General features: G+C 36.1%; 2 protein-coding genes and 1 long non-coding RNA gene across 7 annotated transcripts in view; 2 read left to right on the top strand and 1 right to left on the bottom strand.

The window, feature by feature from the left end:
- The window catches only part of LOC100642390 (delta-1-pyrroline-5-carboxylate dehydrogenase, mitochondrial), a 43,596-nt gene that overhangs the window by 1,120 nt on the left and 15,419 nt on the right, over window positions 1-27,057 (top strand). The window contains exons 2-9 of one of the 5 annotated variants that reach the window (XR_007225871.1): window positions 862-1,075; window positions 1,168-1,602; window positions 1,730-2,140; window positions 2,211-2,389; window positions 2,464-2,652; window positions 2,718-2,954; window positions 5,069-5,169; window positions 5,490-6,388. Coding sequence is in view for 4 of the 5 variants with exons in the window: in XM_048410593.1 (XP_048266550.1) it covers window positions 862-1,075; window positions 1,168-1,602; window positions 1,730-2,140; window positions 2,211-2,389; window positions 2,464-2,652; window positions 2,718-2,952 (1,663 nt within the window). In the remaining variant the exon portion in view is untranslated. Of the gene's footprint in view, window positions 1-861; window positions 1,076-1,167; window positions 1,603-1,729; window positions 2,141-2,210; window positions 2,390-2,463; window positions 2,653-2,717; window positions 4,071-5,068; window positions 5,170-5,489; window positions 6,389-27,057 lie in introns of those variants that run through there. The other 4 variants (XM_048410593.1, XM_048410591.1, XM_048410592.1 and 1 more) reach the window with 4 other exon arrangements.
- Window positions 10,078-13,707, top strand: LOC105666274. The gene is made up of 2 exons (XM_048409948.1): window positions 10,078-10,083; window positions 11,606-13,707. Exons 1-2 carry the CDS (start codon window positions 10,078-10,080, stop codon window positions 12,401-12,403), a joined length of 804 nt encoding a protein of 267 aa, XP_048265905.1. The 3' UTR covers window positions 12,404-13,707.
- On the bottom strand, window positions 15,675-17,924 carry LOC110119689. Its single transcript, XR_002308189.2, has 3 exons — window positions 17,799-17,924; window positions 17,511-17,712; window positions 15,675-17,442 (listed from the first exon to the last, which is right to left on the bottom strand). It is a non-coding gene; the product is annotated as an uncharacterized LOC110119689 (long non-coding RNA).

Genomic DNA, 27,057 nt, shown 5'->3' with positions numbered 1-27,057 from the left:
TAGCCCCAATATTCGCTTATTAATACGTAACATTTTTTAGATTACAACTATTTCTTTTCGATTTGTTTGAATTCAAAATGTTACATATAATGTATATCATGTAATGTTTCGCGATATTTTGAAAAGGAATGTATTACTGAAAATAGTGAATCTTTATTACAAGGCCGCTTTGTATAATTAAACGAGCTTTATATCGATTCATTCACTTTACCCATTTAACTTATCCGCAACTTCATTGATTTAATTCAATTGGGATAATTTTCGTTATCAAATTAATGTGTAATTAGTAATGCAGCGATAACTGTAATGACATGGGTCATTGAATTTGTGTTATGTAATAATCTGACCATGATGTCGGCTTGACACATGTAAGCAAGTTTAAAATAACATTCTTCCCTGAAAATAATTTCTCTCTCCTTTTTATTTATGTAAGATATATTTTTGATTTTATTTTAGATTTTAAATAAATAAAAATATTGCTTTTGTGTTATAATGCATATAGAAATAAATAATAATTTTTTATTTTCATAATTTTTGTATTATTTTCTATTACCTTTATCATTTATTAAAATAAAAGATTGGTTACAGAAAATCTTGTGCTGAAGATAACATCATGAGTTTAAGTCTTACTACAAAGTACATAGATAAATATTGACAGATGGTATCAAGAAGCTAATATGTATTCTCTCTCTTAATCTTATGTTCTATATCAGTAAATTTAGATACGAGTACATTTGTAAACATTATGAATATATAAAAGGGATATGTGAAAATACTCGAAAAAAATTTAAAAATTGAAATGTTTGATTTCTTAGATTTTTATTACTTGTAATTATATATATTTCATACTTTTCTAAACAGAGTTGGTACAAGATGTTTAGGAACAATAATACCATTGCCAAATCCTGCTGAATTTCCTTTGGAAAATGAACCTGTCCTTAATTATAAAAAAGGTAGCCCTGAGAGGGCAGAATTGGAGAGAGCTTTGGATAAAATGGCCAGTGATTGTGAGGAAGTACCCCTGGTTATTGGAAATGAAGAAATTAAAACAGATTTATGTAGATATCAAGTTATGGTAAGTTAACAAGTACAATATTAAAGAATTAACGTATAGTAAAAAACTAACAATAGAGTATATATTAGTGACAGTTATGATATATATTTCAGCCACATAATCATAAAGCAAAGGTTGCAAAATATCATTGGGCAACACCTGATCTAGTCAAAAAGGCAATAGATGTTGCTGTAAAGGCTCAGCGTGAATGGGAAAAATGTCCATTTGAACAGCGTTTAGAAATCTGGTTGAGGGCAGCTGATTTGATGGCAACAAAATACAGACAGCAATTAAATGCTGCTACAATGCTCGGACAGAGCAAATCTGTTATTCAAGCAGAAATCGATAGTGCAGCAGAATTAGTTGATTTCTTTAGAATGCATGCATATTTTGCCAAAGAGGCTTTAAAATATCAGCCAATTTCAACCAATTCTAAAGAAACATTAAATTCAATGAGATATAGAGGAATGGATGGTTTTGTTGCGGCAGTATCACCATTCAACTTTACTGCCATTGGTGGTAATCTTAGCTATACACCTGCTTTAATGGTTTGCATTTTTTTTTATTATTTCATTTTTATGTATCTTACTATACAAATGATTTATACATTGAAAATTCAAGTGCAGTACATGTTATACAATAAATGTATATTACAAACGTATCACACATTTTTAGGGTAATGCAGTACTCTGGAAGCCATCTGATACAGCTTTACTTTCTAACTGGTGGATTTTTAAGATATGTAAAGAAGCTGGTGTACCACCAGGTGTAGTCAATTTTGTTCCATGTGAAGGTCCCGTTTTTGGTGACACTATAACTGCTTCACCTCATCTATCCGGAATTAATTTTACCGGATCAGTTCCCACGTTTAATCGTTTGTGGGCACAAATTGGTAAAAATCTGGGGAAGTATAAGAACTACCCCAAATTAGTAGGCGAATGTGGCGGAAAAAATTATCATTTCATACACGCGAGTGCTGATGTAGAGTCAGTTATTAATGGGACCATACGAAGCGCTTTTGAATTTAATGGTCAAAAATGTTCAGCTTGCAGTAGAATGTATGTTCCAGAATCATTGTGGCCAAAGGTAGATTTCACACATAGTTTTGATTTCAGTCTTTCCAATTTTCTAATTTCAAACACTGTTATATATATAGATAAAGGAAGGCCTTTTATCACTTCGTGATGCACTTAAGATTGGCGACATCAGAGATTTTACCGTGTTCACCGGAGCCGTTATAGATGCTACTGCATTTAAAAGAATTTCTGGTTATATCGAACATGCCAAAAAATCGCCTAATTTAAAAATTATCGGCGGTGGGAAATACGATGATTCGTACGTTTCATTTTACATACAATCTGTTAAATATGTATTTTCTTATTATTTTTAATTCCTTTTCTTTCCATTAGGGTTGGATACTTCATTGATCCGACAATAGTAGAAACAAAAGACCCTACAGATAAGATAATAACAGAGGAAATATTTGGCCCTGTATTAACAATATATGTTTATAAAGATTCAAACCTCGATGAAACGATGAAATTGGTAGAATCCTCGACACCTTATGCTTTAACTGGATCGATATTCTCGCAAGACGAGTAAGCATTTCATTTCGTTTTTAACATATTTGTACTTTATCTCATTATACAATGTTCTCCTTCAGAAAATGGGCGAGAAGAGCTCTCGAAGAATTTAAATATACAGCTGGCAATTTCTATGTTAACGATAAATCGACAGGCTCGGTCGTTGGTCAGCAACCGTTTGGTGGTAGTAGAATGTCTGGAACAAATGATAAGGCTGGCGGACCTCATTACGTTCTTCGTTGGGCATCGCCACAGTCAATCAAAGAAACATTTGTTCCTTTGCGTGAATACGATTATCCATATATGAGGTCTTAGATGTAAGTATTATTAACAGCTTGCAGTTATAATGTGAAGATACATATACTGATGCAACAGCATCTTATATTACAAATTGAAAAAGAGCAGATTTTCGGGTTGTTCGATAAGAAATAATGAAATATCTTCATGCATTCCTCTATGTGAATTCATGAAATTTGCGTATAAGGCGCTATTTGCACTCACAATGCAAGTGACATGGGCTTTGTAGGAATTTATACTATAAAGCAAACTGCTTAAACACAAAGTAATTCACGATAAAGATAGTCGACTTTAAAAAAAAGATTCAAGTATTCAGTGGTTGTTAATACATATACCAATTGAACAGTATTTTTTTGTTTTTAATAAATGTGTTTATCGATTTGATGTTACATAGCGTACAAGGAAGGCGAACATATGAATAAGTACATATTTCTAAACTACTTACAAAGTAGTCTCGACATAAGCAACATAAAAGCAAGTCCACCTTAATACATATTTGCTGCCAATAGATAACACTAATGTTCTGCAAGTTGCAGCGTGTAGAGTCTATATTATTAAGATCAAATGTTTTAGTACAATAATATTTTAATATCTCAGGAATTACTATATGTGGTTGCAAACAAAGAGGCATTTTTTTTTGGTCGTACATTACAGTGATACAAGAAATTTTATAACAATATTATTCAAGTATGGTGATCGAGATAAATAACATCTGACGGTGTGTTTGAAGATTGTGATGAATGCGTACTAGTTAGAAAACCATCTGCTGTGTTTTTCTGACCTTACTTTTTTATATTCTTATATAAATCATTTACAATGGTTGATATTACATTATAAACGCGCAGCAAAGAAAACATTCATTTTACTGTGTTACTTACAAGACAATATGTAGACGCGGGACGAACACAGTAAAATGCAAAAGTTACCCTTAAATCTTTACATTGTGTTGTCAAGCCTGATCGTCGATCGTTTAGGCATGTTATTGTTAATAGTGTGATTGAGATAAAGCATCTTGCAAATCGAACAATTATTAATTATTATTAATTAAATATACAATAATATGTTAGATGTTGTGGCTGATGTTACGATGTAATTTAATTTAAGTGTACCATAGCAATAAAAACACTATACAATTAGATACTTTTAATATAAATTTTTCAATTGACTCATCAGTCATCTTGATTTATCGTTGCGATTGATCGCTTTCGTTAAAAGTAATTTTACATTCCTAAAATTCCGAAATTAAAGATATGTACATAATTATTACTAGCACTACACTTGATTATTGAATAATCTAAGGACCGCAAATAAATGCCACAGCAGGTAAATAGAATGTTCGTCCACTCCTGTATTGTCAGTTACCTTGTAATGATAATGTTGACAATAATATCGCATTCTCAAAAAATGATGATTCCACTTTTATGAATCGATGATTACGTGAATCGTTATTGCAATTTAAATTATTATTATTATATTATTATAATGGCACAGATGGTAATAATTAGATATGGTCTAATGCTGAAATATCGACCGATTATTTCGAACTCACGTCAACAAAGTTCGCAATGACGTCAATTAACATTCACTAATATTTTTTTTTACATAAAACTTAGCTGTAACCTTAAAAACAGAATATCTTTAAAAATCTTTTTCAAAAGTTTCATTTAAACATTTTTGATGTTCCTTAAAAATATTACGTCATAAGAGATCTATTACACTCTGTTCTTAACCTATTCTATTTTATCAACTCTTGATAGATAGACTTATATCGAGATATTTAAAGCTACAAAAGATATAAATTTTAAAGGTGTACATTTAAATTCGTATTTCTTTATATAGCTACGTTTTTATTTTGAGCTATATAATCGACAAAATTATACCTTTCAAATATTAACATTTTTAACCTTTTTTTCTCGATCTGTAATTGTAGATAAGGAAGGAACTTTATGTCTTTTAATCCCTATGCAGTTCCTGGCCATCAAATTAGAATCACTTAAAACTTTTAATTTTCTTTCCTGTTTTTAGTGATATTGAGAAGCGCGAACGAATTCTAACATTAAAGTTTATTACTTATTACGCTGTTATACATATACATGCTAGTGATTTGTATTTCTCTTCTTTATCTTCTTTATAGGTCTATAGCTCATATGCTTTCCCGTATGATCCATATGCACTGTCTTTGTGTCTGCACTATTGTGTTAAATTTCTGTGTTTTTGTCCACGAATTGAACATAAGTAAGTAGAACGTAGCATTTAAAGATGGGTATATAGATGATTTGATCATGGTCCAGACACTTTCAATAGCATTCAAATTGAGTGAATTATTCAATCATAAGTACGTTTTAGCTTGGTATCCTCGTGTCACTTTCATTACTAAGATTTCGTATTAGTATTTATGAATTGTTTCTTATTGTTGAAATTAAGAACAATTCGCCATTTATTTGATACGATATATGAGTATATGATATACGTATTATAACTAAAAAAGGTTTCTACATGTAACCTGAATTCGATGACCTGGAATGTCTAAAGCAAATTTCGTATTTTTTGTGTAGACTTATCAGCTGGAGGACAAATTACCTCCTCTTCCTTCTCCTCCTCTCCCCCTTCCCCCTCTCACGTCCTGATCGTACCATTTGCATTTTTCACAGTTCCTCGTTTCCCTTCGTTACTTGGTTGCTGGAACTTTACCTTCCGTCATTTCCACTCGACTTTCTTCGCTCCTCCCGTTCATTCCTTCTTTTTTCTCTTTCTATTTCTTTCTCTTTCACGGCACGTCGATGGCGCCGCTTTGACGAGCCCTGGAATGGGGTTGACATTGGAAGACATCGACGGAAGAAGTGGGATTCGATGGCTTAGGAGAAATCGTCGTTAATGGCTTTGCCGAAGGATTTCCTGGCGTTCTCGGTGCTTTTTTACGAGTTTTCCGGGCGCGACGATCTAAAGCGCTCACTCAAATCAAGATTTTCACCTTTTCAACGGCAGATGAGGCGGATGGCCAACCGTCCTCGCCTTGACGCGACGCCGTTTTTTCTTCATCCATCTTTCGCCGCTTTTCGTCCTCCACGATCCATCCTTTCTTTCCTTTCTCTAGTTGAGCCCTTTCAGGCCCTCCCCCTACCCCTCCTTTTTTCCGTGCTCGACTAAATGACTTGTTTTTTCGAGTTCTGCTTGGATCATCTTGTAGCGGGAGGATGAAGGTCCCGTCTTCTGCCCGGTAATCTGAAATTGACGTAATGATGATGGATGTACGGTCACGAAATTAATCGTTCCGTTTTCAATATCCTTGGCTACGGGTCCTACGTTCATCATAAGAGAGAACCGATAGTATTACTCGAACATATCGTAGAAATGTTGAATTGCAAATGTTGTGGAAATTATTCAGCAACGCGGATAAATGTATAAAATGTAAATTGAAACGGTCACTTAAATAATTATTTCGTTCGTAACAGAATCTCTTTGCTTTTATCTTTTCAAGCATATTTTTTCGTTCGATTGTAGATGTAAAATCGAAAGAGTTTCCATTCCACTCGCTCATTACCGGCATATACATTATTAAAGTTCATTCTCGAAAGCAATTGTTTGTCGGAAACAGAATGTCGTTATTATCGGCAAATATCGAACAATGAACGAACAATGAATGAAACCAAAGATTTAAAAAGAACAAAAGAAAATACGTTGCAAATTTATTAATTAGCGTGCAACCGATTGGTTCATTAAGGGCCTCTAATGGAACACGTGTATTTGAAATTTAAGGATTTCATTGGCAACGGATACAATAGTAAATCAGGAGAACTGGATTTTTTAAAAATCTCATCACGTAATGGTTTCAAGGTTTCAAGAATAGAGAATTTTTAATAGTAATATTTTAAACGTAAATCGTTCGAAAGAAAAATACAATGAATTTTTATTTTAATTAACGCTTGCTTAAATGGAGGAGTGTGTTTCGAAAATCATGATATAAGTGATCTGGAAATGACTGAGTGATTATTTGAATAACATAATTCTCGGTAAGACGTTGAGATTGGATAAAGAAAAAGCACTTGAGTTTCGGTGTCAGTTCGCAGACGATGCTTATATTCTGCTCTCACGCAATATTAATCGTAGAGGAGCAACGTTTAACCATTTCATTCTAGTGTTTCATACACGAAATAAAATTACCGCTCTTCCATTTTGTCTTGCATGGCTTCCTACATAATTTTCCTTTATCCAACGTCCGAGTAAACAGACAGATGTTTAACGGAAGAGTTGGTCGTCCATCCTACAGAACACTTGTTAATTGTTACCTGAAGTCACATACATATAACATTTATTATCTTATATTACGTAATTATTTTATATTACAAAAAGCAAATGAAGAGGACCTTCATATAAAAACATTTATTTAAAGTTTGAAAACAAGACATTCTCTAACGAAAGCAAATTAACGTGAGAGTGACATGTCCATATGCACTCGTATTATACTAGTCTTATCTACTAGGTATACTATAGTTTAGAGATTTCATACGTAAACTAAACAAAGTGGGAACGGTTATAATGAAATTTAAAGATAGTTTTATTTCGTATAAAATATCACACGATATACTGATCTACAGATTTATCGTTCGCTATACAAAAACATTAAAATAACAAGTTTAAATCTACCGCAAACCTAACAACTCACCAAAACACCAAACTTAAAACAAAGCGTATCGACAGGGATGCTACGAAATACTTGGAAATAGATGGTTCGATGTTTCGTCTCACGACGAAGACTCTCGTGTCAATATCTCGGCGAAATTCAATGATATCCGAACAAGGCGTGCTCGTCTTGCGTTGCAAGAATACAAGCGACCAGAAGATCGGGATACGAGAGTAGGAGAGAGAGAGAGAGAGAGAGAGAGAGAGAGAGAGAGAGAGAGAGAGAGAGAGTAAAGGCGATACTACGGTGGCACTCGTGGGGTGGCGTTGGGTTTTAAAGGGTGGGAAGGATACAATATTTCAGAGTGGCGACAAGGAGCAAGCCTGCTTGCCACTGGCAAATTAATTAAATTCCTAGAGGCTGGCTGGAAAGGCTAAGGGGTTGGTTGGCGAACCGGGCAAGAGTCCTGTGTTCAGCTCGTGGGAATATTGTAATTAAGATATGCACTTCCACCCTCCCATTTTACCCATTGCAGTTTCCACACTCTATCCTCTCACTCTTGCCGCGGTGGATGATTTACGCTTCGAAGGACGCGGTATTGTCTGTTTCGACCGTTTCTAAATTGCATCCTATTATGGTTTGGGGCTCGAGGTTGACGCGCCACCGAGATTCTACTTCCTCTTACGGCTCGCTGCTTCAAATTACTCCACTCTGATTGACGCTTAATGCTTCTGTTTATATTGTGCGGTGTATACATATGGAAATGGGTTGAGCGTGCACGCGAAATAAGGGTCGAAACACGCCGGGGGTTTTGTAGATTTGTAAAATGGTACGATGGCCGAACCAGATGTTCTCGTATTGTCCCTACATTGCTGGAATTTCTATTTCTTTCTTTCTTTTTGCTGTCGTTGCCATGCTCTTTTCATTGTCGCGATGTATTTTGTTTGGTCTCCTTATCCTTTGTTTTCTGTTTGAACTGAAATCTCATTTTCGGTACGTGTACTTTGTTTGTTCTTTTTATTATTGGAATACTTAGCTCGGTGTCGTCGTGCTATTTTCGTGTCAACATCTTTAAATCGTTTTTTTGCTGTTGAAACCTCTTCTACGTGTTCTCGTATTGTATCTTTATCGCTGAAATCAATTTTACTTGTTTATGTATTCCCGAGCTGTATTTTTGCTACTGGAGTTCGCCGTTTCGAAAGTTGTATTCCTCTCTTGTTGCATCCGTGAGCGCGGAAAACTTTTCAAAGTTTCAATTTCATCATGCTAGAGTACCGTACGAAGGTATTGCTGAAAGAAAAAGGCTTGCGGGATTGATGGATTATTTTCCACACTGCGCTGGATTGGACACTCTCCACGCAAGTAGTTGGAATCGCAACTGGTCAAGAATGATTTCAGAGAAAATGTTCATACATTAGCGATCACGTTACCATTGATCGATCACAGGGTAAACGTTAGTAGCATAAAGCAGCTTTGAGTACTTTGGTAATCGCATAAAAACAAAACAAAAGGTTTAGGGAATTAGTTTTACCTAAAATTAGGATCACTTAAAGTAGGATCATTTAGGATCACAGCAAGAAGTAGTTCTGTATTGGATTTTATTAGTAAATTGGAAAAGTTCGAAACTCAGAAGCATCTTTGTACGTGTTTGTCAAAATACTCGACTGTTTTTTTACAAAATAAACGGTGGTGTTTTTTGAAAGTTTAATCCCACAAAGCAATATTAAAACGTGGCAGATTAGCATAGTGTATACAGTCTACGCGACGAAAAAAACGAAAAAGAAAAAATATTCGTTCTCTCCCCTTGCGTATGGAAATGCGATGAAATTTTCCTCCGTGAATCACCGAGACCGGCGTGATCACTGTTTTTCAATATTACCAGAACATCGCTGTTATTCACTTTGTGTTTTCAGTGAAATTTCAATCTGCGTCGCTTCTTTTTTTATATATATATTCCCCATATCTTACCACGTTTCTCTTTATTTTGCTGCTTTTCAAATATTTATTCAGACATCGATATACAGCAGCCCATAAAAATATTCGTACACTGGTAGAAATTTTCTGCGAGTATACAGTGCGTTCTACGATGTTTCATCATTTTGACGATCATTACATGACATTATTGTTCATAGAAGGTACGAAATATTTAACGCAATATTTAGCGCAATGATTAGAAAAGAATTTAAGCTGTAAATTATTCGTTATATTAATAAGCCTCGATATTCAACGAGATCTTATTTTTGAAATATTTAAGGAAATGAGAGGAATGTATATTTAATCCCAAAATTAAACAGGAAAAGAATTTTGTTTACATCGGATTGATTGTTAAGATCCTCGTTGAAGTAATTACTTCAAGAAAAACTCTACACCTTTACACGCTGTTACGAAGAGAATAGAATTTAATGAAAAACATTCAAAATAAGGAGAGATCCATATGGATAAGTACAGGTATAGTGTATACTAGTGTATACTATAGTGTATAGTGTATACAGATAACTCTTACAGTGTTACAATACAATAGGATGAAGGTATGAATAATATTATTGTGCCTTTGAATATAAATTTTGTTTTGGATTACAAGGTTCAGAAACAAAAGAGCTTTCTATTGCTGTTTCTTGTAGCCTTCAGCTAGGGCTTCACACCATGGTTAACTTGTGTTGTCGTTTGCTATAAATATAGGAACGTGCACCCTATCATACCTTCTTCCTATTGTACTGTAACAGTGTAAGAGTGATCTGGATCAGCATACACTATACCTGTATTTATACTTATACCTATACTTATTTCAATATATTTTTCTATTACAAATTCATGCACTCGTTCCTCTATCAGTCAACCTCAACAGCCCTAACTCTTCAAGTTGCTTTAAGAAAACCACTTACTATGTTTCTGCCCTATGCTCTTTATACTTAAGGCGACTATTCATTTTTACAGAAAATATCTTCCAACTTCTATATTATATCTTTAAATCGATTTCAAATTTTATCGGATTTTAATAACGACGTGTATGTAAAAAGTTTCCTATGCTAAGTATTCAAATACTTGCAGCGAGCGGCTGCATATTTTTACGTAGAACGAGACTCTATCACGGATACGTATTAAACGTAGAGATGTCAACGGAACGTCCAGATAGGTTACAAAATTCTTCGTTTCGACCACGCGTATTTCCATAAACAAATGACAGGTTTCTGTAGTCTCGTGTTGTGTCGTAAAAAAATCGATCCACAAGCCGTGGTGTCCGATGGGACCCGGTGTCCGACTGATTTTTATAGAATTAAAGAACGAAAAAGAAAAGCTCGATTAAACGATGTCTTCTGTCGATATCGTGAGCCACAGAGCGATGAAGATGTCCAGGCCTGAGAAACCGGTCGAGATTTTAGCCTTTTCATAGAGCGAAAACGAGATTCATTAAGTTTACCATGGCGAGCATCTACGCTCTGTTTCTCACTTTGATCCTTGTGTTTTCTATCGCCGTTCAGCTTCAAATGTTAATCGTATGTAATTAATGTAAATATATTAATTAATATGAATATACGAAGTATCTTTTTGTGATATCGTAAAGAAGATTTCTAGTCTGAAAAACTGCTTAGAGGTTATCACGTTTTTTTTTTTTAAGTTGAACGACTTTAACGAATTATTTAATACGTTGTTATTTTACGAATTATATTTTCATAATTTATTTGAATTTCATTTATTGGGATGAAATTTTCTTTGTCCTTTCGTTAAATTAACTCCTTTTTGATCGAATTAAATCATCCAATTGTGAACTCGTTATTTTCATCGGCAGTGTTATATCGCTTACTGGCCACGATAATGGCAATTCTCGCGGGGAATAAATTCGTATATTCTGTAGCTATAAATCAGAATTAGCAAACTGCATCGTTTGCCGAGCGTCCAAGCTAACCCACTTTTGCCCTCAATGTCTCGCGTGTATTTACATTTCACTTTCTTAGTTACGTATGTAAAAGCATATAAGTTTAACAATCGTATAGAGCTTCGTAAATTCAAATCACAGGAGTCACGATAAAACCATAATACCTTGCTTCATAGGCAGATCCAAAGAAGCTATGCACGATTTTCCATTACTACGCGACCAACGCGGAAGATTCCAACAAATCATCCGTCTGTAACATACTGCAATACTATTCCAAAGAACCTAACGTCTTCAGCGTTCCCAGCTCCGATTCCAAGATATCGTTGACCAACCTGAGAACTGTTTCATCTTGGCCAGTGATACCGAACCAAACGCTATCGATTCCTAACCCAACGGCCAAGACAGAAGCTAGAAATTCGAAGGAAACTGAGCCGAACGTGGTCGCGAAATATTCGTCCACGTTCGTGAAAACCGATCAGGTTTTACCTGTCGTTGACATCACATGGGATTACAATTCGTATCGATTCAAAACGTTTGAGTCGTGCTTACGAAATTGTTACGGGGATAGGTATCCACCAGGTGAAGTGGTGTTGAACTCGATGCAGCTGAATCTGTTGGATTCTCACACGAACGTCCCGATGAACGTTGCCGGTCTATTCGATTTCATGAAAGAAGAGAGCGAACCGCGTTTGAACACCGTGTCGAGGAAGCTGGAAATTGAGTATCTTAATCCGTTGGATCACTTTGTGACGAAACAACCCGGTAGACCGGAGACTGTGGAGAGATTCACGGAAACGGATGAGCAGGATCGGTGGTACAATACAGCCAAAAGCCAACAGGAGGACGCTATCGGGCCCGTAATCACCGGCCGAGAAAAGAATCAGCCGAATCGAAGATCCTCCAGGAAGATCGAGGCCCCTTGCAAATGCTATTTGTCCCCGTCTCGGCGTGTTTGCGGGACGAATGACTCTTGATCGGGAAGAAACCCTCTAGAAACGATTGGAGAACACGGTCGCTGGCTGTTGCCGGGGCATCGATTAGGGCAACTAGTCTGATTGAGAAGAAAAGCTGGCGAGAAATATTTGTCGCGAGATTATCGCTGCTTCTTTCTTATTCTACGAAGGATTCTACGAGTTTCTTCCTTTTTTAATATTTTATCCTGACGCGTGGATGAGAGAGAAGGTTCAAGGGATTTTTGAGATCTCGCCGTGGGAATTTTATAATTTACGGTTTATACTTTACCGCGTGCAGGATACTTGTTTCATAGTACTACTATTTTTATACACGGCTTTGTTTAAAGATTTTTCTCTGGAAATATTAGTCTAAGCAACTTAGACGAATAAATTTCTGGCTACAGAATGCGATTTTTCTGACGATTCTTTCGAGTTCTATCGAGTTTCTCTGAGCGTTACTCGTAGGTAATCAGGATAAAGTTAATCCTTATTTATGGATCATTGTCGTTTCGAGTGTCGAATATTTTATTCGGTGAAAAGTCTGTTTATTTCTAGGCGATAGTTAAAATTTGATAAAATTTGATAGAGTAATAACGCAAGGACGACAGTCATATGTATCCAAGTAGGTTAACGATTCAGATTCCATATACATATAATAGAAATTAGAAGTAAATATCTGAAATCAAATTATGAAATAATCTAATAACTATCTAACAACCAAAGATATCAGTTCAAGGTTAATTAGATTGTTATACATCTGTTCAATCAACGTGATTAAATTATACAGTATCGGGGTTGATATCATTTTAGCACTGGCAGAGTACGAGGTTTGGCTGTAGCCGGAATCAACGTCAACCGTGACAATGATGTTTGTATTCGCTATTGACAGATATACAGGGGTCACGTGTGTATGTATTTCGGTCTTGCCGAAGCTCCGTTTTAAATAGAAATCGATAATGGGTAATAAGGATTGGATAGGGAGGGAGCTTCCATAGGATAGCTTCCTAGGAATTGCGTCTATTTATTGATCGTCCGCTGTATCGGAATATTCAGACGAACCATGGCCTCTATTCACTTTTGGCTCGTCTTACCCTTATTCCTTGTTTCTCTTGTCGTTCTTGAACGCAAGTGTCTCTATTCTCTCGTAACCAATAATTTCAAGGAATTCAATAATACCGAAATAACAATAAAATATATGATTATTGACAGTCTAAAAATTGTATAGTATAGGACAGAATTGTGAGAATTCAATTTTAATGCTGGAAACACCGATGATATTGTATTGGGTTGTAACATAAATTCGTATACATACAAGTACTGTATAATCACAGATATATTAAATATATTCATATATTAGTTGGTATACATATATTATATACATATATATTATATACATATATTCATACATATATTCTGATAAATAGTAGTAGCAGTGAATTTATTCATTTCAGCTTATTAGCCCAGAAAATGGACTTGGTTACATAGGTTGCTACTGTAACTCGTACTGTTATTGAACCTGCTTTAGATAATTATTTCTTTGGTTTCTATTCTAAAACCGTTTCTGCTTCGCTATAAAGCATTATCGTTCCTTAAAACTACCTTAAACTATTTCATTGGTTTCACACTTTGCGCAGCTTTCTTTGCTCATCTCCTCTCCGCTTCTTTTCCTCCTTTCTATCTTTTTTAGCCATTCCGCTTTTCGCTCCTCCATTAGTATTTCTTCCACGTTTACGTTTGTTTTATCAATTCTTTTGCATATCCCCCATGTGTTCAAATGCCTTCGCTGGTTTTACAAAATAAACATCTCTTTTCCTTTTCACTCACCCAAAATCTACATGCATTGTTCGAGTTGTTATACCTTGTTCTTCTCAGTAGCTTTTGCTCCCTAGCTTCCGTCTCTACCTTAAATATTTTGGTACACTCCCTATGGCTATTCTCCTGTATTTCCTATTATATCTAGATCCTTGTATTTTAATTCACCGCTTCTCTCTTTGTACATCTTCTTCCCTGCTCCTTAGAACTTCACCTTCATCTCCTACCTCTCCATCTCTCCATCCCTCTCTCTCTCTCTTTCTTTCTTCTATAGTTTCTCTACTCCTTCTTAACTTTACCCACATTCTTTGAAGTGTTCTAACCTTTCATATTGCAATAAATACAAGAACAGGATGAATTTATGTTACGACTGAATAGTACGAAGTTTGTGTATACTTGTACATGTTATATATATATATAGAAATTGAAATGAATGTCATATGAGAAAATATTAGGGTTGTAACATATGTAAGTCCCCATTTCTCCGTTTAGAATAATAAATAGAAATACAGGACGAATTTATGTTACAACCCAACACTTTTATTGATCAAGCTGTCACGTTTGGATGATTCGTTCCAACTGTTTCACGATGGCAAGCCGTTGGTCGAAGATGAGAATTAATTGCGTCGGGAGAACGATCATCTGTCAAGAAATCGAAAGGAAAGGGCCGGGAGATAGATCAGTTGTAAGAGGGAAAAGCGTAGCTTTCCTAGCTGTGCTATTAGCTCTTAAGCTAAGCCGGAAATTCCAGACCGGAAACCGGCAGTCGCAGCTTGGCTGGATACAGTGAGGCAAAACAAAAAGATCAAAGAGAGACAGAGATAGAGAGAGAGAGAGAGAGAGAGGTGCAAAGAAGAAGGAGAGAGAGAGAGAGAGGGTGAAAGATGGAAGGTTGAGTTGCGCGAGGAAAGAAGAGGATTTATCATGGATCCAGCATCGAACGCGTACTCTCACGTGGCCGAAATGCCGATAGTTTGTTTAACGCCTCCTATGGACATTCTGAGAAGGATTCAATTAAAGCTAGCCTTCATTATTGTCGCTCTAGCAAACCTACTTTCTTCTGCATCGCTGATTACGTTATCGTCATTCTTTTTTATTCTGAGCAAATGGCAGAAATTTTTCTTGTCACGATTGAAGGAATAAAAAATAGGGAATGATATGCTTCAAAGTAAAAAGGCATTAGTGGACTGCGAATATTTACGCGAGTTTATACTTTTTATAAATACGATTAAAGCGATCGAATCTAAACAGATAGTATCCTGCTCGTTCACGTTGGAAATGATTGTTTATCGGGAAGTTGTTATATTCTGCGAAATTACACGTGGCGTGTAAAAACGAGGGAAGATAACAGTACTGTAACAAAGAAAGGAATATATAATGGAAAAACCATTAATTTTTTGCCGGAGTACTCTGACCGACACTCTATGCGAAATAGTCACGTTGTGGAATACGTGTAAATATTGAAACTTTTTTTTTTTATTGGCTTTTTGTACAAGTATCGATAATGTATCAAAATATCTACATTTTTTTTATTTTTCAATTTAATTCACTTTTATTCCTTCGTATCTTTGTTCCATCTTAATATGTTGGTCCTTTTATTTTATTATTCTTCGTAAATCACGAACGCTAGAAATAATTCCAAACGTTTGAACGATAACGTAAGTGGGATGGTTTTTATCGTTAATCATCTGATAAGAAATTCTACGCAGTTTGTACATTATTTTTCATTATTTGCAACTGTTACAGTAACATAACAGTTCCTTTTAGTTTGTCTGACGACTTGGCCTCACGACAGCTTCACGGGAATTTGAATTTTAAAGCGCATTCTTTCGCGATACCTGTGCACCGTGTACAAAGGAAAAAAGTCACGTTCCTTCTTTAACCCTTTTTGCTTGCAGCGTCGTTTCGCGCGTCACGCGTTGCATCGTGTCTCAGACACGTAACGCAGATTCCACCCACCCACGCCCCTATGAATTTTCATCACGATACTTCATGAAAACCCATTTGGATCTGTACACTGTCTACTTTTTACTGAACCATGCACGCAAAACATCGTAAATGGAACTCAGATTACGCGAATCTACAGCAGTTTTATCTAAACGTAAATCAACAATTTTACATTGTGATTCTTTATTCTTCTTCGAATCTTGTAAGACTTGTAAGAATTTGCTATATCTTCTATGAATTAATCGGTTGATCGAGTAAAATGAAAAGTGAATAATAATTCTTTGTTAGAAAAATCAAAGGATAGATAAAGTAACATTCTTCTAATTCCATTTTCATCATCTTTTCCGTGCTACATGAGCGTGACACTTACGAATTGAGCACGTAAGAGGTAAATGGCTCAACTTTATCTTCCACTTACACGAAGAGTAGAATTTCCTTTGAGAAATAAAAAAGTCAATGTATCTCATGTATACTAGGAACTTTTGCTACTATTTTTAATCTCTATTAGCACTTTATATTCCTTTCTATTAATTTCATTAGTATTTTGTACTCGTATTGTTAACGTGAGAATTGTTTTTCAATTTACAAATTTAAATTCACGAACTTAGAATGTTCTCCTCCTCGAAGACGAATTCTTCATTTTTAAAAAGTTTCGCTATAAAAGCGTAGGAGAGAGGGTAGGAAAAATATGGTCAACATGCAAAGGATTAACGTTTCTATCAAACCTATCCAGAATGAATCGAATACAATGGAAATTTTATGTGCGTAACGAAACGCATGGGGCAAGAAATAATCATCGCAAGCAAAGGTGAATACGTCGTGGAAAATCGGATTTCGGGCGAGCATCATGGAGCTAAGCGTCTCGAAAATTTGAGCACGCCGTCGAACGAGGTTTTATCGGGTTTCACGACAGGGAGGTGAGGAGGATGAGAAGGTGGAAAACGAGAAGAACGCTGGAAACATGCAGGAGGCGGCAATAGGATTTCGTGACAAGTCGATTTGCCGCGGAGCAAAGTTCTCGGATTCGTCGGCGTCTTCGTCTTTTACGCGTGCTTTCATGCTTTCCAACAATGTCTGCGGGAAAATTCGTGCCATTCGATCGTCGGCGAATGGAATTGCGATAATCGGACGCGAACCCATGTGTTTCGTTCTCTAACTTTTCTCTCTGAACAACATAATGATAAACTAAGTTCAGCTTAGTGAGATTTGGTGAGAGAATTAAATATGTGTTGTTGTCTCTGCCAGATATACGCTATTGATCGCAAATTTTGGATTCTTCTTGGGAAGTTTCTGTTGTTCGTCTGAAATTAATTCGCTACAGATATAGATACTTATTTTCTTTAGATTTTTTAGTAGACATTATACGAACCTAAAGGAATTCTAAATTGACGTTTTGAATTTCTACTGAATTTTCAATTTATGGATTTCAGCTAATTTGCGAGTGATTCAATTACTCGTTTGCTGCTCGTATAAGACGTAGTGCTATATTTTAAGTATCCCATCCAAGTCTATAATCCTTCCACGTATGATCGTCGAAGAACATTTTGACGTTACCAGTACAAACATTTTACCTGCTAAGTCTTGTATTTTATATTTCGAAAAATTAGGAAAAATAGAAAAATTAGAAAAGATTTGCTATACTTTAAAATACGCTTACCTCTGTTTACGTTAATTACGCTAGTAATACACCGATAATAATTGTTCACCGCGACTGTAACACAGCAACTGTAAAATAGAATTAGTACGAAAAATTGCTAGATGCTATCACTCTAAAGAGCTAAACATTGAGAATGTAGCGTGTAGCTATTCGAAGCTCTTGATCGCCGACGTATTTATAGCAGCTGTTCGAAGGAAGTGGGATCGAGCGGCGCGCAATTAAACCAGCGGGCTCGAGCAGGTTCACGGGAACTCGGACGTTACGCGTGCAAGTACGATTTCGAAGGAGGTCGGTTCGAAGGCCGGGGAACTCATTTCGCGGGCGCAACTTTATGGAGATCGATGCTTCGGGAAATAAAAGCTCGGCTATAACCTCGAGTGCCTCGCGGACGACCGATTCTCGTAGCCATCAAAGGATGGAGTGCCGCGAGGATTTGCCTATTCCATTACGACTCCACCTTTCTCCGTTTCCGATTCCGATATCTTCTTTCGAGGTTGCCCTCGTTCGTGGAAAGCCATTCTGTGGCGTACAGTCAAACTTGCCGATGAATATAAATGCCAAGGGCAACGTGGGGCCGACTTAATGCCACTGAAACGGGCCGGGCCGGTAGAGACTTCCGGTCGAACCATCAATCTCGCTTCTTGCCGTTTGCCTCTCCGTTCGTATCACGCGGATCGTTGCGCAGACGTGGTTGTCGAAGGGGGATGGATAAGTCGATCCGGGTGTTCCATTGTCGGGTAAGTTGTACCCTTAGCCTCGTGTGTTTGTATTTATAAGTTGTTTCTGAACGCTCGTTTATAGAGTGTTTGGGTAAAAAGGTGATAAGACGAAATGGTTATGAGTTTGGAAGAGATTTTAGAATGTTTATTGTTATCTCTGACGTTAGGTTGAGACCTTAAATGGGGTTTTTACGAAAGCAATTTAAAGAGACTTTTATTAGTATTGGGAATATTGATATTGGCACATATATTTTAATATTGGGTATAGTTCTATGAAAAAACTTACGAAATATCTGAAATAAAGTATTCCCTGTTTTTCTATTCAGATTCAATTTTTTTATTTGTACTTATGAAGATACGAATTTAAGTTTAATAATTAATATAGAACATGACGTATGATTCTCATTGTTGGGTAAATTGTATCGTAGGCTGTTCATGAAGGACTTCGGATGTATCATATATTTATTGTTACACAATATATACACACTGTATATATATACACGTATATGCACACTGCATTTGTTTGAAAGATTGTCTAATTAGTTTGTGTACTTAATACTGAAAATATGTATTTGGTTCAAGGTTTTCCTACATATCTACATACTATTTTCAAAGGAGAAAATAGAAGTTGTTAAGATACTAATTTTCTTATCGCTTCTTCGTACTTATTTTTACCTGACGTTTTGCACGTATCTCTCGTTTGATATTCCATGATCGACGTTTCAAAAATCGGAAGGCCGAGGTAAGAATGTACAAAGGTTAAAGAAGGTGCGCATGTTTTGCTAACGTATGACGTTTAGCAAACTGAATATGAAAAAGGGACTGAGAGAGTACGATGTACAAAAAGAAGAGGAAGATGAAGGGGGACACGTGTTTTCTTGCTGGACATACCGATGGACATGTCGGTAAAGCTATCTTGCTGATGTTGCTTTAGACACGAGAGACGTACGGCGATAGTACGAAAGGTCTATGTATATGAAGGGATCGATGGCTAACCGAGAACTTGCGGAAATAGGGATTGATGGATGGTCATCTACCAGCGAGTGCGAAAGGTGTTACGTATACTTCTCCGAAGCGACTTTTCAAACACTCAGCTTCGTAAAAACTTTTCCCAATACCAATAAATATGTATCAATAAATTACGAATAATTTAAGGTGACTCAATTATCTGACTCATGTTTGTGTGATAGTATTTTATATAATATTCACAAAATCTCTATATTTTTAATATCATTATGTTTATCTTCTGATACGAAGAAACTGTAAGTGAAGTTATGTTTTAACGCAGAAATCTGTAGGTTGTAAACATTGAAGCAGGTCATTATACATGACCTCCAGATAAACATGGATATTTTATGTTGTATTTTTGAATTATTTCTTTTTTTGGAAAAAGTGCACTTATACTTCTGTAGCATTTCTCTACTGAGTTTTTCATGTATAGATGCAGCATTTTTTCTATAATATTATTATACGTAATATCATGGATAATAATGATCTTCCTCTGTAACAAGAGTGACCTGTTATAAACCTTTCGTCATCCTCCTCAAGAGGACCCATCATTTCAAAAAAACTATACTTGTACCACTTTCCCATTAAATGTAAGTCCCTCATAGAGTGCAAAATTAAATTATTTACGATTTCGAAGATAAGTTTCAACCAAAATTTTCATATGCGAATTCTTGGGCGACTAAAATTGCATCCTACAAATATTACCTATATATTTCTTAATACTTCGTATATTATTACGTATGATTATTTATCTATATTATTTATCTAAACGTTTCTATAAAAATTATTCAACTGCTGTCACCCTTCTCAAGGGGAGGCAACTCCCGAAGGAACAGTCGGCTAACGCGGTATTTACGATTCGATCTTTGGCCTCAGCATGCTGGTCCGCTACTTCACGGGTCGGATCTGTATTTTTCTCCCGATCTAACGCTCGGAGACATTTCGTTTCACGCGGCGTCTCATTCCTTTCCTTTCTGCCCGTTCGTCGGAATCCATCGGTGTCCTTTTAATCTTTCTAGCCAGCTTTCCACGGCAGATTTATTCCCAAAGATTCGTTGACCGTCTCGAGGCAGCCGTGTTGGTCGCTCGACACGTTTAAATGGCTCGAGAATCACCGACTTCAAGGGAAAGAGCTCTATCAACTGCCCAGACAAAGGCGCGCTCCCAAACGAGACAGACCCTGTTTCTCCTTCGATTCTGTCTTGTTCCGTTTCAATTTCTGTTCCGTCTTACTTTTTTGCCTTCCCACACAAGAGAGTTTGACGAATATCTCAACGCTCGCGATCATATGGTACTTTGTGAACTGTGTGGATGTTAGAAGACGATGGATGCAACAAGTTCTTGAGAAGGGAATTTGAATTAAAATTTGTATTAGTCGTATTATTAATTTGTATTATTTGTATTATCGATATTAATCGAAGATATTGCGGGAATAACGATAAGCTGAACAGCGGTAGCTTTTGATTATTAAAAAATTCACGCACTAAATATCATAACGAGTACTGTACTTCGGATATATTTTATATTTGTGTATCGTGTGTAGACCGTGCATTTTTTAAATTAAATAATTTTTCACGAACACATAAATATCTACAATTGATTAATTATTCGTATTTTAAAGTCGAGATCTATATAGTGTAAATGTAGATGATTTTCTTAGAATATAAATCTTCGTAGAAGATTGTGAACACGGATTTTATAGCGTCGATCGTCGACCATTTTTATCGAGACTCTCGAAGAATGTCTTCTTCGTAGATTTTCGAGGAAAGACGGCGTCGAAATCAAATCGCCCAAGGCGCTCAAGTCTGCCAAACTTTACGATCGATCGTTATTAAGCTAACTCGTTTTACCATTAACGACGGCGTAAACCTGATCATTGAGCAAATTTATATAGATTTTCGAATTGTTTCGCGTGAGCAACCATCGTTCTCGCCACTTCTGGCCTTTAGAATCCGGAGAACTACGCGAATTTCGCGGAAAATCGACGATAATGACGGCGACGAGGCTAGGCTACGATGGAAACAAAGTGCTTGAAAATGTGTTCCCCGTTTCTCGAATTGTATTACATAATTACTTCGAAGAAATATCCTATAGAAACTTCGTGTTTTCGGAAGAGCGATACTCTTGGTTTAATTTTTTAACGCTGTAAACTTCCATGATCAGAGCTATCAAGTCTAAGAGTTCTTTTTCCCCTTTGATCTTTCAAAATCGTTTAACTTTAACGCGCAATTTTTCTGACAAGCCTATCTTTTCAGAAGTTTTTTTTTTTAGAAGCGTGACACTTCGTAATATTCCCATTTTTCAAGCTGATTGTAATCCAGTATCAACTCTTTATAACTTGCAAGTCATGTGCTTAATTGCTTATATATACGCTTTTCAATCTTCATTTTATTTATCTATCATTTGCTATATCATCGATCGCTGATTTATTCTCTGATATCGATAATCTATAATCAATTAGAATTTCTTTCTTTTTCTATAATCTTACTTTTTAGTCTATAATCTGTAATATCGAAGTCTTATTGTACTTAGTATTTCGACTTTGAAAAATTTGATTCGATATCTGAGAAGGTATCTCGTTTCGGAATGCGAAAATTCGGCAGAGGGAAGGATCACAGAGAGACAAAAGAAAATTTTCAATTTTATTCTTATTCTTCGTTTGAAAATCGACATGCGAGGGGATGACAGTGTCGTGAAAGAGGTAAAGGGTCGAATTCCGTACTAGATCGAAGATAATGGCAGCGATGAGACGGAAGAGAGTCGATCACAGAAGTCACTTATCGACCGAAGGAAGTCGTTTAACGCTTCGTTACGAACGGAATTCCTTCTTATTTTATCTATCGCCTCCTCCTTCTTACCGAGCAAGGAGAATGACATTTCAGAGAAACAGAACGAAATTGGCATATTGGCAGATCCTTTTTTTTTATCATTATTATTATTGGTTTTTCGTCACTGTTTAACTTCATATATAACTGACGTATACCTAGTGGGCAAGTTGCAATATCTGTAGATAATTGGATTTTTTGTATGTATGTCAAAATATTTTTCCATGACGTATACCAGAGAAAACTATTTGCAAAAATACTCGAAACGAATTTATATTAATAACTTTCGTCGACGTCCAAACTCTTCGAAAATTAACCATTTCCTCCTTTTATATGCAACGATATATTTAAGAAAATAATTTTCGAGTAAAAAAAAATATATGCGTGTGTAGTACGCGAGACTATCCTACATTGACACAGTATAAAATAAATGTACTATTATTCTAAAATTGCTATCTTCACCTTTCACTCGACGGATTTGATCAAATCTTAGCTCTTTCTCTTTCCAACCCAAACCAATCGTTCTAGTTCCTAATTCCTCATATTCAGAGAGAATAAAAGCTTTCGAAATATCCCGAACAACCGAATCCACTCTTTCATTCGACTTAAATCGTTCCAACATAGGGAACCGCGAAGAGAAGAGAGGAACGTAAAACGAAAAAGATCGAGGTCGTGGAAACAGGATCAAAATGGTTAAGTCGATGGAGGTTCTTCATTTCGCTGGACCTTCAATCTGCTCGCGTAAGTCCTGGCTGCTGTTATCTTATCGATTGACTTTATTACCTAAGTATACTTGGTACGTGAGTAGCTCGAGGAGAATCGGTCGATTCTGTGCCAGACATTGAATCGACCATTGCTGCAGTGTCTAGTCATAGCACGCTAAATGAATGGCACTTTATGACGCCATCCTCGTTCCAGTTGCACGTCCCGTACATTTGCCATTCTATGAATAATTGTTTCTCCATGGAAACTTTCCATTACGCGCATTTCAGTCTTACATTCTTGTTCACGTCAATATCCCGTGAAAGTACACGGGATATTGTGCAGAGTTGTGTGGAAGTTGGTTTAAACAGCTGGTATTTGAGTAATTACAGTGATGTACGAATACATATTTATTTGGAATCGTCAGTTTGATACGTTCACGAAAGTATACGAACGCTAGCCATATGGAAAATTGTTATGTTCCATATCGTGTGTGTTATTCATATAAAACATTTTGAGATTTCATTAGTGTCGTAACAAGGCAGGATTATCGTGATTATATCGATGAATATAATAATATACGAGAGTACATAGATAAGATAAAGAAAAAAAGAAGAAGGAAGATAAAAAAGAAAGAAGATAACTATTTGAAACCAATGATGAAACCGTATAGAAATTACAAAATATTTGAAGTGGTTTATTATACGTGTTGGTTTATTAAAGAGAGAGAGAGAATGATAAAAATTGTAATAGTCAATTATATTAAAATCACTTTAAGTACAAGTACAGAGGTAGTGTATGCTGGTTGTAATCGTCGCTCGCTCAATGCTACTGTTCAACTCTACGCTCGCTATTCGACTGTATCACTCGCTACAATCATTGTCCTAGAGAGCATGTTCGTCTATTTGTATCGAGCGGTGGAATTACGAAAAGTTTTGTCCGGAGTTTGTTTAGCTTTGAATCTAGCAGACCAAAACAACGTTGGTACTCCAAGGCACAACAATATGAGTCTCTTCCGGTTCGAATCTTCCGTTGATTCATGTGCAAATATTTATATATGTGACATATTTGTCGCAAATGTATATGTATTTAATAAAAAATTAGTATACTACATGAACAGTCGTCTGAGGCATATGCATAGTAAGGGTTGAATATGGTCTCAATGAATATTGAGGTTTATTCATATGAACAATTGGTTGTTTAAGTGCTTTTGTGACGGTGATGGCCAAGAAAATACGGTAAATTGAAGTGAAGTAACAGAAGTTGAAAGAAATTTATAATGATTAATTTTGGAAATTTAAAACCAGTACTTTGACGCAAATCTAACTTTTTAACATTAAGAATTCGAATAGGATATTATAAAAGATTCTATTTCTCTGTAAGAAACGACATACTCCTTATCGAGTGTTTAAATTTAAAAGTGCCGATTTCCGAGCTACCTTGTTATCAAATTACATTTTTTAATTTCAAACTCAAAGAATTCATGGAAACAGGAAGCCAATTTACCTAAGAATAATTAAAAAATAAAAAGAAACCAGGAAAATTCGTACATTTACGCGAAGAAGTCGTGTTGTAAGAAAAAAAGGATCGGAGTGAAATCGACAAGAAAGCTCCTTTCTTACGAGGAGCGTTTCGCCTCGGGAATCGCTCGTTTTAATCGCGGACGACGATGCAACGAATTAGTCGTCGTTCCGTTTTAAACCATTTCTTCGACACATGGCTCGAGTCAACGAGCTTTCAGAAGGTCGAGAAAGCTTGGAAGCTGGTCTCAAGGTGCGAAAGCGTGCTTGAAGTATAGAGAAGGTGGTTCTGGTCAAAGAAAGAACGAAGGTAGACCGGAAGTGGGATGAAGATTGATACGAAACAGTGAAAGGGAAGAGACTAGTCACTGATGGAGGCGGGCAAGAGAGTTTTCTCAGGGAAAAACATGTCTTCGTCTATTTCCCGAGCGAAGGAAATTCTTTGTGTTTTTAAATTAAGTTAGCCCACGGAAAAGCCATGCATTCGAACTTTATCCTCGTCCCTCGCTTTCTTCGAACGCTTTTTCACCCTTCCACTATTCTTATTTCGGCTTCTCCAGCAAGCTTATCGCGATTATTTAACGCAAATTGCTTCTCTGATTTTTATTGCTCGTTATACAATAGCAGCGTGAGATAAATATTTACGATTAGGATAAAAAAGAAAAGTAAACTTCACGCAGATCAAAATTCTTTCGTGACAGTAATTTTTATAAAATGTTGTAAAAATTGATAACTTTGAAGCTCTTTATTTCAATAACTTTGGTTTTATCAATCATAAGCGCTAAGATGAGGTTTCAAAAAAAACTTCAGCGTTACGTTTTTCAGATAAACGTTAAGATAGAGAATATTTTTTGCTTGTAGCTGACACGGTGTAAAGGAAAGGACGCATGTGACGTGAGGATACCAGATTCCAAGCTCTTAGGTGCGCGTTTATATTCAAAGGTCCATTAGCGGAGCAGCGTTAATTAATATTTAACTTCCTGTCTGAAGCAAAGGGTATTTATTACGCTTTGTATCAGGTGTCTGTAAACTATACTCGGGACGTGGTTATGATAGCTTACTTTGGTTAATTTCCAATGTATACATAAACAAAGTCGGTCGCCACTCTCTCTTGTTTTTAGTGAGTTACTTGATTTTCTATCGATAGTTTCGATAAACAGGCTCGGTCGGCTGAAATTGCCTACGGTGCACCTGGTTGCATTCATAAATAAATGCATCTTCCTTTTAAGGGCACCAAAAGTAAATTTCTCTACCATCAATTTTCCTAACATCAAATTTCCACGTTTTGAAATCCAAAATTCTATGTCCACGAGAGAAGGTCTTATATTTTCGTAATTATTTATATCGTAATTTCCAAATATGATACTATGACTTTCTTGAACTCTTCAATTCGAACTTTACCATCTTTTATGATATCGTCTATACTTCGAATTCTTATGTATTCTACTATTCGAATTTCAAAAACTTGATCTCATCGCTTCATTGAAGTTCCACCTCTCCAATGACATCGTCATACTACCAAGTTTCTAAAGTCAAAAATTTCATATTCAAGGAGAAAAGCAAGTATTCTTGCCGTATACATATTTTACATTTACAAAAGATCATTCAAATCTTACGACATATATCGTTGCCAGTTTATAAAATGTTTAATCTAAAAGTCACGCGAATGGACCACTTTAACGCTTTTAGGGTTACGAAAGTTAAATCGATGTTAAGGAAATTGATTTTTTCCTAGCAAAACAAAGATTCATAATCGCAACAATCTCGATTAAGGTTCCTCGCATCGTGAAATCGTTTTGAAATCAGTTTATCCTTTGTCTGGTCGTCCTGGCTTGTTAACGCGATGGATTAATAGTCGTCACTCAGTCTAGATGAAAATTCTTGTTTACTTAATTAATTAAATTTGCGAATTCGATGTGTGTCCTGCTAATGAAAGGATGTAACGTCACCGACTTGGCGCAAAGGTCCCACGCTCTGTTGAATATAATTTCGGCCAGGGCGGCGGAAATGCACTGCCAATTTTCCAACATCGTTCGAGTGTTTGTCCGGCGGCTTCACCATGGACATCCAAACTACATACACACGGAAACGCTTGTTCTCTCTACGCGACGAATACATACCGATTTCCGAATTACACGCTCGCACTTTCCAAATATCTAGCAAACAGTAATTGAAACACGACTGACCCCTAGATCTCCCTGCATGTCAACTTTCTATACTTCCTCCAGCCCTATAATTACTTCTTCCCCGCGAAGAACTTTCTAATAACTTTCATCTTATCCCCCTTTGATATTCTTATGGCGTATGCATAAAAGGATGGTGGAAAATTAAACGCTGTAGAGCGTGAAGTGCAGCCATTTTGTACGTGATGTTTACGGGAGTTTGTGAAGCGGTCATGCCTCGCTTTTAGTTGATACTTTCTGGGTACTTAGTTAATGAAGTATAAGAAGTAGCCGAGATTAAAAATCGTCTCTGTGTTTGTGGT

Source organism: Bombus terrestris, chromosome 11 (assembly GCF_910591885.1).
Source record: "Bombus terrestris chromosome 11, iyBomTerr1.2, whole genome shotgun sequence".
NCBI classification, from domain to species: domain Eukaryota; kingdom Metazoa; phylum Arthropoda; class Insecta; order Hymenoptera; family Apidae; genus Bombus; species Bombus terrestris.
The sequence above is the reverse complement of the archived record's forward strand: the minus strand, read 5'-3'. Positions and strand labels throughout refer to the sequence as shown.